Source organism: Megascapheus bottae, chromosome 9 (assembly GCF_031878675.1).
Source record: "Megascapheus bottae isolate mThoBot1 chromosome 9, mThoBot2.hap1, whole genome shotgun sequence".
Lineage (NCBI taxonomy): Eukaryota > Metazoa > Chordata > Mammalia > Rodentia > Geomyidae > Megascapheus > Megascapheus bottae.
In genome coordinates, this window is record NC_143517.1 from 21,924,467 (window position 1) to 21,945,573 (window position 21,107).

General features: G+C 39.6%; 2 protein-coding genes across 4 annotated transcripts in view; both read right to left on the minus strand.

The window, feature by feature from the left end:
• Stau2 (staufen double-stranded RNA binding protein 2) overlaps window positions 1-21,107 on the minus strand; it is a 616,065-nt gene that overhangs the window by 311,116 nt on the left and 283,842 nt on the right. The window lies entirely within an intron of this gene.
• Window positions 1-21,107, minus strand: part of Ube2w (ubiquitin conjugating enzyme E2 W) — a 43,514-nt gene that overhangs the window by 9,335 nt on the left and 13,072 nt on the right. For 2 of the 3 annotated variants that reach the window (XM_090338950.1, XM_090338951.1), the window contains exons 2-4: window positions 15,240-15,331; window positions 8,038-8,140; window positions 210-365 (exon numbers count right to left, since the gene is read on the minus strand). In XM_090338950.1, the coding sequence (XP_090195076.1) occupies window positions 210-365; window positions 8,038-8,140; window positions 15,240-15,331 (351 nt within the window). The remainder of the gene's footprint in view (window positions 1-209; window positions 366-8,037; window positions 8,141-15,239; window positions 15,332-21,107) is intronic. The other variant, XM_090338952.1, reaches the window with a different exon arrangement.

The following is a 21,107-nucleotide window of genomic DNA, read 5'->3' on the forward strand; positions in this document are numbered from 1 at the left end:
TTTCTAAGCCATTAAATATTTCCATAAAACTATTTGGAAGAAAATATATAAAAATATCTCTCCAATTTACTACTAGACATAACATTTGCTGCTATAATTTATAAACAAAAAGATAAACTTCTTTCCAAATAAAAATTATATACTAAAACTGTTATCCTACCTAAGTTGAAAGAAGAAACATTACTTTGAATAATTCTAAAAAATCCTACCTTTTCTTTGCAGCTGGAAAGCATGCTAATAATGCTAAGACAAACGGACTGGACTGAGAGCGCTGGGGACCAGTCTTCTGTTAGAATGGATAAACAGATATGACCATTGCTATAAACATGAGGGTGAATGGGAATATTTTCACCAGTAAACATGACCTATGAAAGAATAAAATTCCATTAACACTTGAATATTCTCTAATAGTGAAAGCTACAATATCCTCTACATATAACAAGTTTTGATATTTTAGACAAAATAAAAACTAAAATTAATTTCAGAATAAGATACACAACTTTGTCAATCTTCATTAACTCGGTAATTAACTGTATGAAAACCTCTGTTACAGGGAAAACTAAATTACTTTAAATTTCCAACTACTTTTCACAAATAATTAAATAATTTAGAAAAAATAAAAGGTTATCATTTTAAAAAGCAAACTACTGTTATAAGAATGTTTCCATTTTTTTCAATGCTCTGAATATAAAAATATAGTACACCAAAACTCCAAACAAAACTATTTATCTTTGAGATAATATGAATTATAGTTAATAGGAGCCCCCCATCACCTGCAACAACACTAGCATGTAAGGTGCTATACACATTTGGAAATGACTGCTGAATAGTCTACCTCTAAAATCATACTTCCATTATGAGATTATTAATCAGCAAATACTTACGTGTCTAGACAAAAACAAAAAAGGTTGACCGAGCCTTCCAATTAATTAATGTTTTTCACTGCCTTTCCTTTCATTCAACTCTTGTAACATCACTTTTCCTTTCTCCATTTTTCCTCAGCACTGCTGTGAATGGCAATTTATCTATTATTCCCATCTTCTGCCTTAATAATCAACAAATATCCCAACATTTGTGTTTCTCAATCTTATTTACCTAAATTCTAAAGAGGTACAAAAATAAATGGGTATTCTACTCCAACGTGCTTCAAAAACCAGAAGTCTTGGCCAGACAATGGTAGCTCATGCTCCAAATCTCAGGAGGCTGAGATCTGAGGATAGCAGTTTAAACCTAGACCAATCAAGAAAGTCCATGAAACTCTTACCTTCAATTAACCACAAGATGAAGGAGGAGGAGGAGGAAGAGGAAGAAGAGGAGGAGGAGGAGGAGGAGGAGGAGGAGGAGGAAGGGGGAAGGAGGAGGAAGAAGGAAGAAGGAAGAAGAGGAGGAGGAGGGGTGGGGTGGTGCGGAGGAAGAAGAGGCACTGTGGCTCAATTGATAAGAGCACTAGTTTTGAGCAAAAAAAGTGCCCAGGCCCCAAATTCAAGCCCCAGGGCCATCCCTCCTACCACAAACAAAAAGCAAAAAGCAAACAATAACAACAACAAACCAGAAGTCCTGTATGCTATTTCAAGTCAATTCATTTATTTCATTTAGTTACTGGTTTTAATGGTACTAGGGATAGAACCCAAACATCTACATATGCTACACAAGCATTCTACAAATTAAAAATTTCCAAAATGGTCTATTTTTATAAGAAATTTAACTAGATGTAATATTTGCTCAACAGCATAGTAAAGCCTTAATTCATACCACAAAAAGAAAAAAATTAAAAGATTTGATTTTTTTTTTAAAGTATCTTTTCTTTTTTTTTGCTAGTCCTGCGTCTTAAACTCAGGCACTGTCTGTGAGCTTCTTTTTTGTTCAAGGCTCTACCACTTGAGCCACAGCTGATTCCAATAGTCTCAAAACAAACTACACAGTAATCAAGTTAACAGAAGAACAGAAAGACGTCTACAATGAAAACTATAAAATCTTGAAGAAAAAAAAGTATTCCAGCTGGGCACGGTGGCTCAAGCCTGTAATTCTAGCTACTCAGGGGGCTAAGATCTGAGGATCATGGTTCAAAGCCAGACTTTGAGACTCTCGTCTCCAATTAATCACTAGAAAATGGAAAGTGGGGCTGTGGTTCCAAGGGTAGGGTGGTAGCCTTGAGATGAGGAGCTCAGGGACAGCACCCAGGCCCAGAGTTCAAGCCCCATGACCCACAAAAATAAATAAATAAATAAAAATTAAAAAAAAAAATCTTAACACCAGAAGATGGGGGGAAAAAATGCTCTCATGATCATGGACTGTCAGAGAATCATAATGAAAATGATCAAAAGTGTAGGGAATTTGGCCTAGTGGTAGAGTGCTTGCCTATCCTGCACGAAGACCCAGGTTAGATTCCTCAACACCACATACAAAGGAAAAGCTGAGAGTGGTAGAGCTCTGGCCTTGAAAAAGTCCAGTGACAGTGCTCAGGCCCTAAGCACTGCAACTAGCCGCCCCCCCCCCCCCAAAAAAAAAAGATCAAAAGCAATCTACAAATGTGTTGCCAGAAGGTGACGATAATCTATGCTTCTAATAGATAGTTGGAATATCTAACTACAAGCCAGGCACTGGTAATCCTAGCTACTCTGGAGGCTGAAATCTGAGGATAGCAGTTCAAAGGCAGCCTGGGCAGCAAAGTCTGTGAGGCTCTTATCTACAATTAACCACCAGAAAACCAGAAGTGGAGTTGTGGCTCAAGGGGTAGAGAGGTAGCCTTGAGCTGAAGAGCTCAGGAACAATGCTCAGGCCTAGAGGTCAAGTCCCAGAAGTGACAAAAATCAATCAATCAATATAACTACAAATAATTTTTTCAAGTATTATATTTTGACAAGTCTTTCATATACTTTGGATGTAGCTAACATTTTAAATACACTAGCATATGGGAATGATTTTCTTGGCAACAATTAATGTAAGGAAACAAAAAGCCTTTTCAAAACCTGCATGCATTTTTTAAAAAAGAATTTATTGTTATTATAGTGGTGATATATACAAAGGGGTTATTACATTTACATGAGTCAGGTAATTTGCTCTCATGCAGTATCCTGTCCCTCATTCTCTCCCATTCCCTCCCTCCCATCTCCAGCCATGAGGTGTATAGTTCATGTTCATAAAGGTCCAAGGTGTTCCACTGCTGCACTTTTTCACTGTTTTTCTCTGGGTTCTGTGCCTTCCTCTCCACCCTCCCACAGATATGCTTGTGAGTATACCATATATAAGGTACACAGAATCATCAGTAAAACAAGAAAAAAAATAAAGTCTTTGGAGTTCATTTCAGTATGTATGTTATTTTTTTTGCCAGTTCTGGGGCTTGACCTTAGGGCCTGGGCACTGTCCCTGACATTCTTTTGCTCAAGGCTAACATTCTATCAGTTAAGCCCCAGCTCAACTCCCAGCTTTTGGGTAGTTATTTGGCGATAAGGGTCTCATAGATTTTCCTGCATGGGCTATCCTTGAACCATGATTCCTCAATCCTCAGCTTTCTGAATAGCTAGGATTTACAGGCACCACTGACTAGCACTTGGCACTTTAAACAATTTTTAACAAGGTTCACTGCTCTATTCATACATACCTATGAAGTGCTTTGATCATATTTACCTTATCCTGTACCACCTCCCTCCCACTGATCATCTCACAATCTCCATTTTACATTTTCAGGAAAATAGGTAGAATTGAAAATAATCTTTTGGGGGTTTTTTTGTTTTGTTTTTTTGCCAGTCCTAGGCTCAAACTCAGGGCCTGAGCACTGTCCTTAGGCTTTCTCAAGGTTAGAGCTCTAACACTGGAGTCACAGCACCACTTCAGGATTTTTTTTCTATGTATGTGGCACCAAGGAATCAAACCCAGGTCTTCATGCATGCTAGGCAAGCATTCTACCACTAGGCCAAACTCCCAGCCCCAAAATAATCATTTTAAGTAAAACAGATCAACTGAGAAAGACAAATATTATTTATACAGAATCTAGTCTTAAAGCTGACAAGAAGTATGTGTCTGCCTCATCACACACTAACATGGGCACTTGTTTTAGTGCTGGTACTGAGGCTCAAACTCAAGACCTCATGCTCTTGCTTGGCTTTTTCCATTCAAGGCTGGTATTCTGCCACTTGAGCCACACTTCAACTTTCTAAAAATTTTTAAACAATGAAGAAGAGCAGTCCAGTCACTTTCTCTATCAAGAGACAGCAAAGTATTTTACAACTTCTAAGACATGAGAGTGACTTCAAAATTAACTGGGGTTAACAAAAGGAAGCAGGAGGATAAAGATGGCTCATAAGCTAGTTTTTAACTAGCAAGCTCAAGGCTTTGAGTTCTAGCCCCAGTAAACCTTTGGCCACCCAAAACAAACAAACAAAGTCCTAGCATTCTGAAAGAATGGGAGCAACTGTTCTAGAGCTTTTCCCTTTCCATATATCATCATTTCATATATAATCTTTCATTTTCTGAGAGAAAATTATTGTAAGGGTAAGGGGCATTTTTTCCATGCTGATATTTAACATTTAATATAGGACGCAGAAAAGACATGGTTCTAAGTCTTGACTTTTATTAACCAGCTAATAAACCAAAAGTAAGGTACTTCAACAAGTTTCACTTTCTTCATTTAAAAAAACTTCATCAAGCTGGGCACGGGTAGCTCAAACCTGTAATCCTAGCTACTCAGTTCAAAGCCAGCCTGGGTACTAAAGTCTGTGAGACTATTATCTTTGGTTAACCATTAGAAAACTGGAAGTGATGCTGTGGCTCAAAGGGTAGGGCGGTAGCCTTGAGCTGAAGAGCTCCAGGACAATGCCCAGGCCCAGAGTTCACATCCCACAACCGACAAACACAAAGAAAAACCAAAGAAAAAAACTTCATCAAGAAAGATTAAGCTGGGTGCAGTGGCTCATGCCTGTAATCCTAGCTACTCAGGAGGCTGAGATCTGGCAATAAAGGTTCAAAGCCAGCCCAGGCAAAAAAGAACCTGAGACTCTTTTTCTCCAGTGACCCTCTAGAAAACGGGAAGTGAGGCTTGGCATGAAGGTAGGGGAGGTAGCCTTGAGGTGAAGAGCTCTGAGACAGTGCCCAGGTGAAGTTCAAGCCCCATGACCCACAAAAGAAAGAAAGATAGAGAGGTAGAAGATAAAAACAGAAAGTTAAATTATGAATTACAATAAAAATATAGTAGAATGATGGGAGATGATATATACAGAATGATTAAGTTCTGACACAGATTTGAATTTCCAAGCTAAAGTCTTGATTTCAAGGGCTGGTGGAGTGGTTCAAGTAGTAGAATGCCTGCCTACCAAGTACAAGGCCCTAAGTTCAAACCTAATACTGCCATACATACATACAGACGTATATACTTGATTCTGCAGGAAATAACGAATCATTTAGAGATTTTTTTTAATGGGGGTAACAGGGAGTCAGGAATACAGTATGATGCATGGTTTTAGGTGCAGTAGTAATATATATCTAAGTAAAATCAATGAAGGTAGGGGATGTAGGCAAGTGGTAGAGCAGTAGCCTTGAGCTGAAGAGGTCAGGGGCAGTGCCAGATCCAGAGTTCAAGTCCCATAACCGACATTAAAAAAAAAAGAATCTCCAATTAACCAGCAAAAAGCCTGAAGTGGAACAGTGGCTTAAGTAGTAGAGTGTCACGCTTGGGGGGGAAAAAAAAAACAATGAGGCAGGAAAATAAAGAGGTATATAACGTACCTATAGATGTGTGAGTTAGCCATTTCAGATGGTAGAAGAGTAAGAAAAGTAGGCAATAGTAAAGAATTTCAAAAACATCAAAATCAAAAGAGTAGGCATCAACAAAATCAGTGAAGAAAACAGAATTTTAAGAAAAATGATAGAATTAGCAATCCTATAACCAAAAGAGAAAAATTGAAGATGAGAAAAATACTGATATTTAATTCAGACTAAGAGACTAGGAAAAGTATTTATGGAACTTTTTAACCTTGGTTTTGTTTTCAGAAATGCTGAAAAATTTTGTGATTTCAAGAGTAAACCTTCTTCCTTATCCCCTTCTAGCTGAACAAGTCTGAGCTGGTGTCCCAGTCTTGCCAAAGTAAGGTACAAAAGGCCAAAGGTAACAAAGAGATGGATATATCAGAAGTCAACAGAGAAAAGGTAATTATTTTTTTGAGAGAAGACGTTTGCTTTGGCTTTTTATTTTAGTGTAGAGATGCTTCTTATACAGTAATACAGTACTGGAGGTCATGACAGGGTACATTCCTTTACTTGCTATTTTTATTCAACTGGTAAAAGATCAGAGTCCCCCAAAGTCAAAGTTTTCTGCTCACATGAAATCTTTTTTTTTTTTTTTTTTGGTGGGTCATGGGACTTAAACTCTGGTCCTGGGCGCTGTCCCCGTGCTCTTAAACTCAAGGTTACTGCCCTACCCTTTCATCCACAGTCCTACTTCCCATTTTCTAGAGATTAACTGGAGACAAGAGTCTCATTCTTTAGTGCCGGGCTGACCTGAACCATGATCCTCAGATCTCAGCCTCCTGAGTAGCTAGGATTACAGGTGTGAGTCACCATGTGCTGAAATCTATAGACTCCAAAGAGTATCTATTTAATCCTATCCTATGCCTTAAAGTCATTTCCTTTATATATACAATGACTTCTCCATTTTTCTACATTGACAAGAAAAGATCAAATTATATTTGGGATATTCTGCGTAAAGCAGCACCAAAAAGACTTTCCTCAAAATGATATATTTAAAAGAAATTTTAAATGATATTTTAGCACATGACAAGCCTAATTTCAAGGTATTTGATTCACTTTCTAGAATATTTCATTAATTAGTATGAGAGGAAGCTGATCTCAAATCTCACCATTTTAGCCAACATATCTCAAAAACTTCAAATTTTAAATTAAAAATAAAAACTTTGTTATAATAATTCTCTGAACAATGTCACTTTAGTAACTCATTTATCTATCCACAAAGCCAGAAATCTGGACGCCATCCCATAGTCTCCCTTTTACTAACTTCCAATCAATCATTTACTAGAGTTAAATAATTCTCAAAACTGTTTCTCTATCACCATTATCCCTTGTCTAAGTATTAAGCCATTAAACTATGACTCAAACTGTAACAATGAGGTTTAGGGCTGCTATTTATGTCTTTAACACTGGCTCATAAGCTCTGTCCTTGTAGTACCCTAAGGATGCAAAAACATCTGTCAGTGGAAATCAAACATGTACTCCTTCCAATGAACCTGATCAAGAAAAAAAATGATGGTAATCATTATGAAAGTGCTAATTTCTCTAATTACTAAGATGATCTGGTTAGCTTTTTTATTATTATTATTGATTGGTCATGGGGCTTGGAACTTTGGGCCTGGGTGCTGTCCCTGAGCTCTACAGCTCAAGGCTACAGCCCTACTCCTGGAGCCACAGCACCGTTTCTGCTTTTTTAGTCGTTAGCTGGAGGGAGATATGGGTCTCTCGATCTTTAGTGCCCGGCTGGCTTTGAACCTCAATCCTCAGATATCAGCCTCCAGAGTAGCTAGGATTACAGGCATGAGCCACCATTCCCAGCTTGGTTAGATTATTTTGTTATAATCCACAAGAAATAATCTCCAGTTCGTGGAAGCACAAAAGCAGGATAGTTCAAGTTTCAATCCAGTAAAATGTTCAGAAGATTTTGATTACAAGTAAGATATGTAAGATGAATACAGTAGGAAAAAACAAGGTAGTATTGAATAAAGAACCTGGAAAATATCAAGAGTAGGTATCAGCAAAATCAGTGAAGGAAATGAAATCTGAAGTAAAACGACAGAATTTATTAGAAATCCTATAATGAAATCCTATAATGAATGAACTAATCCATCCAGATTTATAATGAACTTCTTTTATATGACTCTAATTAGTGAAAAACCACTAATTTGGTTGGTTGGGGTAGATCATCAGTATAGTGCTTGCTTAGCATAAGGCCCTGGGTTATATCCCCAGCACTGAAAAGAAAAAACAGCATTTTGCTATAATAACACAGTAAAAATTTAAAAGCAAGGTAATTACCTGAGGAGAGTCAAAAGGATATCGACTACTAAACTTAAAAAGAAGTTGAAATTTTTCCCCTTCATATAAGGTACCTGGTGCACCTTCCATGTCTACGATCCACCTATAAGGCAAAAAACAAAAACATTTAAAACTTGAAATAAAAGAGACTGCAATGAGAAGAACAGCAAGACTGGGATGCTAGGTGCTTCATCCTTTACCCAACTCTCAGGATGACTTTTTATTTAAAAATTTGTTTCAGTACTGGGGCTTGAACCTAGGGTCTGAGCACTGTTCTTCAGCTTTTTTACTCAAAGATGGTACTATACTACTTGAGCCATACCACTTATGGCTTTTCAGTGGTTAACTGAACATGAGTCTCAAAACAAGGGTCAGGAGTTTGGCCTAGTGGTAGAGTGCTTGCCTAGTATGCATGAAGACTTGGGTTCGATTCCCCTGTACCACATACATAGAAAAAAGCTGGAAGTGGTGCTGAGGCTCAGTAGCAGAGCTCTAGCCTTGAGAAAGCCCAAGGACAGTGCTCAGGCCCTGAGCTCAAGCCTAGAGTGGCAAAAAAAAAAAAAAAAAAAAAAAAAGAAGCAGGAAGTGGTGCTGTAGCTATAGCCTTGAGAAAGCCCAAGGACAATGTTGGGCCCTGAATTCAAGCCCCAGGACTGGCAAAAAAAAAAAAAAAAAGAGGGGGGGGGGGGCTAAGAATGTGGCCTAGTGGTAGAGTGCTTACCTAGCATGCAGGAAGCCCTGGGTTCAATTCCTCAGTACCACATATACAGAAAACGCCAGACGTGGTGCTGTGGCTCAAGTGGTAGAGGGCTAGCCTTGAGCAAAAAACCCAAAGTTCAAGGCCCAGGACTGGCAGAAAAAGAAAAAAAAGAAAAAAAAAAAAAAAAGAATGAGCTCTCGGTTTAGGGTTTATACCTGTAATCCTTAGGTATACAGGAGATATAGGAGGAAGGACTGAAGTTCAAGGCTAAGAAGAAGCAAATGTATCTGAAAAATATCTAAAAGCAAGAAGGGCTCAAGTGATAGATGGCTTGCCCAGCAAGCACAGAGCCTGGAATTCAAATCATAATACTAAAAACTAAAAAAAGAAAGTTGCAAATCACAGCTCTGTACTTGACTAATTCATTTAATCTTATATTTTTTGGGTATGAAACTTTTATTCATGTCTGAGACTGGGATATGAATTCATTATCTGATACTTGCTTTCACCCATAAGCTGGTGCTTCACTACCTGAGACATGCAACCAGTCAAAACTGTTTTATTTTAAATACCTGAAAACTAGAGCTAATGACGTCCACCTCAGTGACAGATCATTTCCTTAGTATGTTCATGGCCAGTATGTTCAAATATATACAAATAGAGAAGCAAAAAAAAAGATGTAAGTTAGGGCTGGGAGTTTGGCCTAGTGGTAAAGGGCTTGAAGTGGTGTGGTGGCTTCAATTAGTAGAGCACTAGCCTTGAAAAAGCCCAGGGGCAGTGCTCAGGCCTGAGTTCAAGCCCCAGCAGTGCCCCCTGCCCTCAACTAAAAAAAAGATGTAAGTTAAAGAATACCATTTTCGGGTTCTAGTCATAGGGCTTGAGTTCAGGGCCTGAAGACTTTCTCAATGCTAGAGCACTATCACTTGAGCCTCAGCACCACTTCCAGCTTTTTTATGTATGTGGTACTGTGGAATAGAACCTTGGTCTTCGTGCATGCTAGGCAAGCACTCTGCCACTAGGCCAAACTTCTGGTCCCCAGAATCCTTCCTTATCTCTGCCCCAGCACCACAGCCCAACAATTATCCACTTCCCTGACTGTTATGGAAGGGTTTCTTGATACCTTTCTGTTTATATGTCTTTCTTTTTTGTGGGTCATGGCTCTTGAACTTGGCCTGGGTATGGTCCCTGAGCTCTACAGCTCAAGGCTACTGCCCTATCCTTGGGTTTGGGCCTTGTCCCAGAGCTCTACAGTTTAAGGCTACTGCCCTACCCTTGAGCTACAGCCCCACTTCCCATTTTCTAGAAGTTAATTGGAGATAAGAAACTCAGGTCCTTTTGTGTCTGGGCTGGCTTTGAACCTTGATCCTCAGATCTCAGCCTCTTGAGTAGCTAGGATTTACAGATGTGAAGCACCGCATCCCGCCCAGTTATATGTTATTTTTTAGAACATTCAACATTATAAATTGTGACCTCTACAGAGTCAGCTTTTAAGTAAGAATTAAGCAAATATTACATAAAGTAAATATCGCATTAAATCTCCATAAAGTAGGTTCAAGACACAATTTTCAACATTGTACATGGTAATTTTTAATAACTTTTGCTAATTAAAAAAGTGATCTAAATAGCATTAAAAAAGTGATCTGGAAAACTTGGAAGAAATCTCCGGGCATGTTGGCTCATGTTTGTAATCCTAGCTAATCTGGAGGCTGAGATCTGAGGATTGTGGTTCAAATCCAGCCCAAGCTCTAAAGTCTGTGAGACTCTTATCGCCAGTTAACCACCAGAAAACCAGAAGTGGCACTGTGGCTCAAGGGGTAGGGCCGTAGCCTTGAGCTCAAGAGCTCAGGGACAGAGAACCCAGGCCCAGAATTCAAACCCCACAACAACAAAAAAGGAATATTCAGAAGAAAGACAGTAAAAATTATCCAGAGATAATCACTACTGAGATTTATTTTGTGGAGCAGTAGTTTCATTCTAATTATTTTGCAGTTTGTAGGGCGATAGCCTTGAGCTGAAGAGCACAAGGATGGGGCCCAGGCCCAGAGTCCAAGCCCTATGACCAACCAAAACAAAACAAAACAACCAAAATGGGTAGACCCACAAACCCACAAACATTGGATTCTAATAATCAGTGTATACCTAGAATAAGGAGGCAATGGGATAAGGGAATGTGTCAATTCCTAAATTCCTATACCTATTACTAAGGATTGTTTTGTTGTATGTGTGGGTAGGGAATATTTTGTTTTACAACGAGATTGAAACTCATGGGCTTGCTAATAAAGTGCTCTAACACATCATGCCCTAGCACTTTTTCCCATTATTCTTTAGCGTGGCACAGTTATTGCTCTAGGCCAGCTTGGATAATAAGAATCCTACCTATCCCTCTCCAAAAGCTGGGATTACACATATGAATCACACCATATCTGACTAAGGGTCTCATCAACTTTTTCTAGGCTGCCCTCAAATCACAATTCACTTGAAGACCATTTTCCTTGACTATGAATTATAGAAACAGCAATTTCACTTCATAGGAAAAAACACTTAAAACATGTTACCTCTTCTTTTTTTTTTTTTTTTGCCAATCCTGAGCACTGTTCTTGGGCTTTCTCAAGGCCAGCACTCTACCATTTGAGCCACAGCACCACTTCTGGATTTTTCTGTGTATGTGGTACCAAGGAATCAAATCAAGGCTCCATGCATGCTGGGCAAGCAGTCTACCACTTGGCTACGCTCCCTACCCCTTTTTTTCTTTTTTTTTTTCCCCCTCTTCCTCACACTTCTTTTTTCTCTTTCTTTTCTCTTCTGAGGTAAGACTATCACTATGCTGCTAGGGCTTGTCTTCAACTTCTGGGATGATTCCATCACCCCAACTTCTTGGAACAACAGATGAACCACTACACCGAACCATTAAGCTTTTCTAATGATATCATTATATATGCACATATATATTTATGTATATACTGAATATATTATACAAAGAGATGTAAGTGATATATATATATATGTATATATATATATATCCTTACATAGTGACTTCATGTAACTCAACTGATGCCATTTCACTGCAGTACTTGACAAACCCCTTCTCTATTATTTTCAAATTACTTCTAAAATTGGAAACTGATGGCATGGCTCAAGTGGGACCCTACTGAGATTGAAGCTCCAAGTTCATTCCCCAGTACCACTAAAAAATAAAAAAACAAAACCAGAATTGTAGACCAAGTACAGGTGAATCAAGCATGCCTAGCTATTCAGAAGACTGAGAAAAAGCTTGGAAGGAAAGGTTCAAAGCCAGCAAGGGCAGAAATGTTTACACAATAATATCTCAACAAAACAACAACAAATGAACCATGGGTGAATGGCTCATGCCAGTAATCCTAGCTACTCAGAAGGCTGAGATCGGAAGATAGTAGTATAGCCAGCCTGAGCAGGAAAGTCAATCAGACTCATCACCAATTAACCACCAGAAAAAATGGAAGTGGAGCTGTAGCTATAAGTGGTAGAGTACTAGCTTTAAGCAGATCTCAAGGATAGTGACCAGGGTCTGAGTTCAAACCCCACAACCTACATAAAAACAAAAATACAAACAAAAAACACACAAAAAAGCAAGGGTAGAAGTGCATCTTAAGTAATAGAGCACCAGCCAAATAAGCAAGCGAAACAAAGTGAAACCCTTGAATTCAAATCTCTATACAGGGAAAATAAAATGTATATATTCAAACAATTTTGTCAATCATATTGTATACATTTTGCCTAATTTATAAATTGAAACTTTTTTTTTTGGCCAGTCCTGGGGCTTGAACTTAGGGCTTGAGCACTGTCCTTGGGCTTTCTCAAGGCTGGTCCTCTACCACTTGAACCACAGCACCACTTCTAGATTTTTTGTGTATGTGGTACTAAGGAACAGAACCCAGGGCTTTGTGAATCCTACACAAGCACTCTGCCACTAGGCCACACTCTTGGCCTCCTAAAAATACTTTTATTGGTTTTTGTTTTTGTTTTTGCTAGTCTTGGGCTTGAGCTCAGGGCCTGAGCCCTGTCCTTGGACTTTCTCAAGGCTAGAGCTCTACCACTTGAGCCTCAGCACCGTGTCCAGCTTTTTTTTTTCTATGCATGTGGTACCGAGGAATTGAACCCGGGTCTTCGTGCATTCTAGGCAAGCACTCTACCACTAGGCCAAACTCCTGGCCCACTTTTATTGTTATTATAAAGGTGATGTACAGAAGGATTACAGTTTCATAAGGCAGGTATATTTCTTTTTGGACAATGTTACCCCTTGAGGTGATATTCTCTAAATTTCTTTTTTTTTTTTTAAGTAAATCTTTTTGTTTTAGTGCTAGTGTTCTACCACTTGAGCCATACCTCCACTTTGGCTTTTTGGTGGTTAATTGACATAGGCATCCCAAGGAATTTTCTGAGTAAGCTTTGAACCATAATTCTCACATCTCATCCAATGAGTAGCTAGGATTACATGCATGAGCCACCTACACCCAGTTTACTAAAACATTTTAACAAAAAATCACTCAGAAGACCGATTTACTCAAAATATCATGTATATTTTGGTAAACTTAAACTTTTTTTTTGTCTGATAATTGCCACACATTCTTCCCATTACTATCCTGTTATTCCTCAATTTAATTGGCAAAAAGAAGCACTAGCCAAAGATTCCTTAGATTGGGGCCAGGAGTTTGGCCTAGTGCTTGCCTAGCATGCATGAAGACCTGGGTTAGATTCCTCACTACCACATACACAGAAAAAAGCTGGAAGTGGTGCTGTGACTCAAGTGGTAGAGGTCTAGCCTGATCAGGCCCTGAGCTCAAGCCCAGGACTGACGGGGGGAAAAAAAAAGACCTTAGATTTGCAAAAAAACTTAAGTGAGGGAAAAACACACCTATGTTATAGAAAAAAAAACTTGGCCCTTTGTTGAGACTATTTCTTTGTTTATATTTTGAAATGTGTTTTTGTTTTCCTATGGAAAACAGTTAGTTATTATATTTGAATAGTTACTCCATTTTGCCATGTGTGGTCTTCCAGATTCTTTTGGCTACGTATGTTGATGTGGAGTCCGTGGTAGTCACATGTCCTATACATCCAATGCTGTCTGCAGGCTCTCTCCTTCCATTCAGCTTCCTGACATCCTACCAATGACTAGTAGAGGGGCAATTTAACATCATTTAACACCATTATAGCGAGTTCACTCATTTCACTAAAATATTCATCTAAAATTTCCACAAAATCGTGAATGAATTCACAAAAAGCCATCTAATTCTCAGTGGCATTAACTCCAAGCACAATGGAGAGAGCTGCATACTGCTGACAGATCAGCTTGAAATCATATATTCAATGAAAAAGCACTGTGCACTGGATCAAGACAGACAGCTCTTTATGGCCTCTGTCTCTAGAAGGGTCTGCTTATTAATCTCCACATATTCATAGTACCTATAAAGTCTGCCGTTGTTGATTTACCACTAGAAAAATATTTTTTTGCTTGCTAGTTTTTCCAAACAGAATTGAAAAGTTGTGACAAGAGATGGCTGTATCTGGAATCTGAACCCAGGGAGACAGTGCAAGTGGTGCTACCCCAGGGGCCCCTCTACATAGCCCAGAGACTAGCTCCCAAGCCCTCCCTAGAGCCTGGCACAGGTTTCCTCTGGGCAGCCTTCTTGGCTGTTAGTATGGATCTGCTACACTAGTTATTCTGAAGCTGGTGTCTCTTGGACTTTTCTGCCTGAGCCTAGCTTCAGAGTAACCAGATACTCTGGATCTCAGCCTCCTGAGTAGCTAGGATTACAGGCGTAAGCTATGAGTGCCTGGCTTAACTTCGTAATTTCACAGAGTAATGTATTTTTACTGTACTTCCCTATTGGTATGAGGAATGTGATAAAATATGAGGAAAAAAAACCTCAATATTTTAAAAAAGTGAGTATATATTACCAGCAACAGAAGCAAGACATTATAAAAACTAAATACTATCCAGGAAACAGTGGCTTATGCCTATAATTCTAACTACTCAGGAGGCTGAGATTTGAGGGTTGCAATTCGAAGCCAGCCCAAGCACAAAAATCTGTGAGATTCTTATCCTCAATTAACCACCAAAAAGCCAGAAGTGAGCTATGGCTCAAGCGGTAGAGTTCTAGCCTTAAGTAAAGAAGCTCACAGGGTGCGGTGACTCACATCTGTAATTCTAGCTACCTAGAAGTCTGAGATCTGAGGATTACGATTCAAAGCCAGCCCAGACACTAAATGTCTGTGAGACTCTTATCTCCAATTAACCACCAGAAAACCAGAAGTGGCACTATGGCTCAAGGAATAGGGCAGTAGCATTGAGCTGAAGGGCTCAGGGACAATGCCCAGGCTCAGAATTCAAGTCCCACCACCGACAAATAAATAAATAAATAAATAAATAAAAATTAAAAAGCTCAAAAACAGTTTCCAGGCTGTGAATTCAAACCCCCAAACTGGCACAAAAAGAAATACATACACTAAAAAAGTGAATACTTACTGTGTAATTGAATTCTGAACACTCTTTTCATTTAAGGTCATTCCAGGAGGTGGGTCATTTTGCAAAGCCAACAGTTCTTTCTGTAGTCGTTTCTGAAAGCAATAATAGTAACATAAACTTTTTTTTTCTTTTGTTTTCTTTTTTTTTTGTGGGTCATGGATCTTGACCTTGGCCTGGGCGCTGTCCGAGTTCTTTAGCTCAAGGCTACCACCCTACCCTTGAACCACATTCCCACTTCCCATTTTCTAGAGGCTAATTGGAAATAAGAGTCTCAGGTCCTTTTTGTGCCAGGACTGGCTCTGAACCTTGATCCTGAGATCTCAGCCTCCTGAGTAGCTAGGATTACAGACAGGCATGAGCCACCGTGCCCGGCTGAACTTTCATTTTTAATGTCTTTCTAGTTATATATACAGTCTGCAATCATTAAATAAATTTCCTCTAAATATCCCTACCTTTACCTTAACAAGCCCCCTGGATCTTTTATATATTTTTATATGCCTAAGTCTCAAAATTTGAATCTACTCTGTAATTTACAATTTAATGCCACAGTTACTAAGAACGGCCAGTTACAGATAAAACAATGCTTAAAGACATCTTAGCCACTTTGTTGAGATTATAAAGTTTCTAGATTAAAGCCGCTCATAGTTTTGCTGCTTTCTAGTTATGAAAATCATACTTTCAGCCAGCCTGGGAACTAAAGACCATGAGACTCTTATCTCCAATTAACCTCTAGAAAACCAAAATGGCACTGTGGCTCCAGGGGTAGGGTGATAACCTTGAGCTAAGGTGTTCAGGTACAGCGCCCAGACCCAGAGTTCAAGCCCCACAACCAACAAAAAATATCTTTTTTTAATTTTAAAATTAAAAAAAAATAAAGAAAATAACAACACCTCTGACAAATGTTTTGGAGAAGACAAACGCAGGAAGCCAGTCTAAAAGCTATTAAAGAAGAAAAAAAAAAAAACAAGCTAAGAATGACTGAACTTCAGGGTTCAATGAAGATGCAGAATACACTAGATTTGATTATTAGATAGATGTACAATGTGAAAAAGGGAAAAGAAAAAAAAGTACATGAAATTAACAAAATAGGTCCTATTATGTGTTGTTAATGATAATAACAGTTTGCATTGGTTAATACTACAGAAGAAATTACAACAGTTCAATTTTTAAAAAGAAAAAGGAAAATGGAGGGTGATCCTAAGACACTAATTTTCATGGACACAATGTTAGTAACCATGAAGAAAACACAGGAGGAGGAACAATGGGCACTGCATGGACAGCAGGTGCAGGTGTAGGTGTGTGGGGGTGCTCGCACTCGGGCGCACGTGCCAGTCCTGGGGCCTGAACTCAGGCTGAGCACTATCCCTGACACTTTTCACTGAGGCCAAGCACTGTACCACACAAATCACAGTTCTATTATCAGCTTTTTGCTTATTAATTGGAGATAAGAGTCCCCCAGACTCTTCTGCCCAAGCTGGCTTCAAACCATGATCCTCACATCTCAGCCTCCAGAGTTGCTAGGATTATAGACATGAGTTACAGGCGTCTGGCTTTGCTCTCCTTTTATGTAGGACTGGTAGTAGTTGAGATTAAGATCACCTTTGGATTTGTCAAGTTCAAGTTTCTTGTGGAACATTTAGATTAATAGATAAAAGCAAGTAAAAGATCCAGGGAAGAATGATGACTCTTTTAAAGGAGGCTGCCTGTTCCAGCCAAATTTACAGCCTACTATGAACCCAATGTATTCCTACAGGCCAGGAGTTTGGCCTAGTGGTAGAGTGTTTGCCTAGCATGCACGAAGACCCTGGTTCCATTGCTCAGTACCACATACATAGAAAAAGCCAATGTATTCTTACACACCTTCTCCCTTCTTGGTTCCAAGAGATAGCTTATAACTCCGAATCAAACCTTCATTTCTCAAGCTACTGTCTCTAATGTTCTGGAAATTAACACTCAGAAATCTTGACTAAGAATGAAATAAAATACAGTATCTACATTCTTCCCTTCACTCTCCATTTTATAATATAGATGAAAAAGTAGTAAGTCTGAGACAGTTGATATCTCATTAACGCTGAACAGTTTTTTCTTTTTCTTTTCTTTTTTTTTTTTTTTGCCAGTCCTGGGCTTGAGCTCAGGGCATAAGCAACACCACTTCTGGCTTTATTCTATGTATGTGGTACCGAGGAATCGAACCCGGGTCTTCGTGGTGTATGCTAGGCAAGCACTCTACCACTAGGCCAAACTCCCAGCCCCCAGTTTTTTCTTTTACTTGTTTGCTTTTTGCTAGTCCTGGGGGCCTGGGCACTGTTCTTGCATATTTTTTGTTCAAGGCTAGTGCTTTGTCAGTCGAGCTACAGTGCCACTTCCAGCTTTTTCTGTGTATGTGGTACTGAGGAACTGAAACCGGGGTTTCAAGCATGCTAGGTGAGCACTCTTATCACTAGGCTATGCTCCTGGTCCCTTAATTTTCATTTTTGACACAGTAATTGTATGCATTTACAAGATATAATGTGGTCATATGATTCATGCATACAAGTAAGAGGACTGTAAACCACCTAATTTTATTTTCCTTTGGAAGGGTATCAATTTTTTTCTTGTAAAATTATGATTCAACTTTTTTAATTTTCCAGATTTGGCAAGGCTACCTACAGAAATTTTTATAAATATGGCTAAAAGAACAGTGACAAAACAAACAAACAAACAAAAACCCAGAAGAAAATGGGGCCAGGAGTTTGGCCTAGTGGTAGAGTGCATGCTTAGCATGCACGAAGACCTGGGTTCAATTCCTTGGTATCACAAACACAGAAAAAAGATGAAAGTGATGTTGAGGCTCAATGGTAGAGCCCTAGCCTTGAGAAAGCCCAAGGACAGTGCTTAGGCCCTGAGCTCAAGGTCAGGACTGGCAAAAAAAAAAAAAAAAAAAAAGTATCTCATAGGCTTTCCTGCCTGGAGTGACTTAGAACCATGATCCTCAGATCACAGCATCATGACTTGCTAGGATTACAAGTATGAGCCATTAGTACCCAGCCTTATTGTTTTTAAGGCACATTTTTTTTTACAGTTACCCAATTGGTTATATTTAATAATTCAATTCTTAGTTTTTAGGAATTATATATTGCAATTTTAGATAGCTAAGCCTTACCATTGGGGGTAAAAACCCAAACCAGACGGGTGCATTGGCACGTGCCTATAACCTTAGTACCCAGGAGGCTGAGATCTGAGGATCAGTTCAAAGCCAGCCCTAGACACTAAAGTCTTGAGACTCTTATCTCCAATTAATCACGAGAAAATCAGAAATGGTGCGTGGTGTCCTTGAAGAGCTCAGAGACAGTGCCCAAGCCCAGAATTCAAGCCCCACCACTGACAAAAAAAAACAAAACAAAACAAAACAAAAACTGAAACCATCACCAGAAAAAGTAATATTGTCACCTAGGCACTGTTTCACCCCTATAGACCTGGAGTATCAGTATATAACTAAGGAATGGGCTGAATAGAAAATTTTATCGTAAAAATGTTACACACACACACACACACACACACACACACACATTAGACACCTCTTCCTCCCCACTCTCTCCCCATTCCTCTCTCTCCCTCTCCCTCAGGGCCTGGGCACTTCCCTTGGGCTCCTTCTTTCTTTTTGCCAGTCCTGGGGACTGAACTCAGAGTCTAAGTACTGTCCTTGGGCTTTTTCAAGGCTAGCGCTCTACCACTTGAGCCACAGCACCACTTCTAACTTTTTCTGTGTATGTGGTGCGGAGGAATCGAACCTAGGGCTTCGTGCATACTAAGCAAGCACTCTAACACTAGGCCACACTCCTGGCCCATGACAGATCTTTTATCAATTAACAGTTGGATAATTCACTCTATGTTTTTTAACTTGCTCAGCTTGCTTGGTCTGCTAGTACTTGATCACTTGAGCCACACCTCAAGGTAGGGTCTCTAGCCCTCCTTTTTGCTGGTAACTTTGGAGAGGATGTTTCACAGATGTCTCTGCCTGAGCTGGCTTCAGACCATGGTCCTCCAGATCTCAGACAAATATGGATGAAATCAAAGATAAAGCATGAAGTAAGGATACATTCAAATATTTTTATATCACTTTTGGTCTATTTTGAAAACACTATTTATTTCAATCTGTTCCTATTCACTTTGCTAACAGTAAATAGTATATGTATTGAAGTTTTAAAAATCTGCTGGGCACTGGTGGCTCATGTCTGTAATTGTAGCTACTCAAGAGGCTGAAATCTTAAGATGGCAATTCAAAGATGGCTAGCCTGGGCAGAAAAGTCCATGATACTTTTCTCTGCAATAAAACTACTCAGAAAAAGCTAGAATTGGCACTGTGGCTCAAGAGGAAGAGCACTAGCCTTGAGGACAGAGAGGCTTAGGGACAGCCTCCAAACCCTAAGTTCAAGCCCTAGGACAAGTACCCTCCCCCCCATCCCAGCTGGGCACTGGTGGCTTATACCTACAATTCTAGTTACACAGAAGGCTGGCATGTGAGGATCATTGTCTGAAGCCAGCCTAGACAGACAAATCCAACAGACTCTTATTTCCAATTAACCAGCAAAACACTTGTGATTCAAGTAGTAGAACACCAGCTTTGAGTGAAAAAGCTAAGCAATAACACAAAGTCCTAAGTTCAAGGCCAGATACTGGGAACAACACAAACACACACAAATGAATGAACACACATACACACCTCCGTACACATATACTCAATCTTTTAAAGATCAAGTACCTTTATTAAAACCAAGTAGTTAGGCCAGGTGGATGGTTCACACCTATAATCCTGGCTACTCAGGATGCTGAGATCTGAGGATCAAGGTTCAAAGACAGCCCGGGCACAAAAGGATCTGAGACTCTTACCTCCAATTAACTTCCAGAAAACGGGAAGTGGGGCTTAGCTCAAGGTTAGGGGAGTAGCCTTGAGCTGAAAAGCTTAGGGACAGCGCCCAGGCCAAGTTCAAGCCCCATGACTCACCAAAAAAAAAAAAAAAAAAAAAAAAAAAGTAGTTATAGAGGCACAGCTTAAGCAGTAATTTCTATTTTTTTTTTTTTTTTTTTTTTTTTTTTGCCAGTCCTGGGCTTGAGCTCAGGGCCTGAGCACTGTCCTTGGACTTTCTCAAGGCTAGAGCTCTACCACTTGTGCCTCAGCACCACTTCCGGCTTTTTTCTATGTATGTGGTACCGAGGAATCGAACCCGGGTCTTCATGCATGCTAGGCAAGCACTTTAACCACTAGGCCAAACTCCCGGCCCCCTTAAGCAGTACTTTCTACCTAATAAGCACAAAGCCTAATTCAAACCCCAGTAAATTCATCCTATGTAAGTTAACAACACCAACACTATAGAAACCTTGGGTTCTGTTCCTCCATACCACAACCACAGAAAAAGCCAAAACCAGTGCTGTGGCTCAAGTGGTAGACTACTAGCCTTGAGAAAGCCCAAGGACAGTGCTCAGGCCCTGAGTTCAATCCCCAAGACTGTCAAAAACAATATTTTGGGGGCCAGGAGTTTTGCCTAGTGGTAAAGTGCTTACCGAGCATGCACAAAGACCCGGGTTCAATTTCTCAGTACTACTATACAAGTGATTAAGTGCTTATCTAGCATGCACGAAACCCTGGGTTCAATTCCTCGGTACCACATACATAGAAAAAAACTCAAGAGTGGGCTGCAGTGCAAGTGATAGAGCTCTAGCCTTGAAAAGGCCCAAGGACAGTGCTCAGGCCCTGATTTCAAGGCCCAGAACTTGCAAAAAAAATAAAATAAAATCAAACATTAAAAGCACATCAACAGGACAATCCATTTTTCTCTTCCTTTTTTCTTTTTTGGTTGTCAGTTGTGGGGCTTGAACCTGGGACCTGGT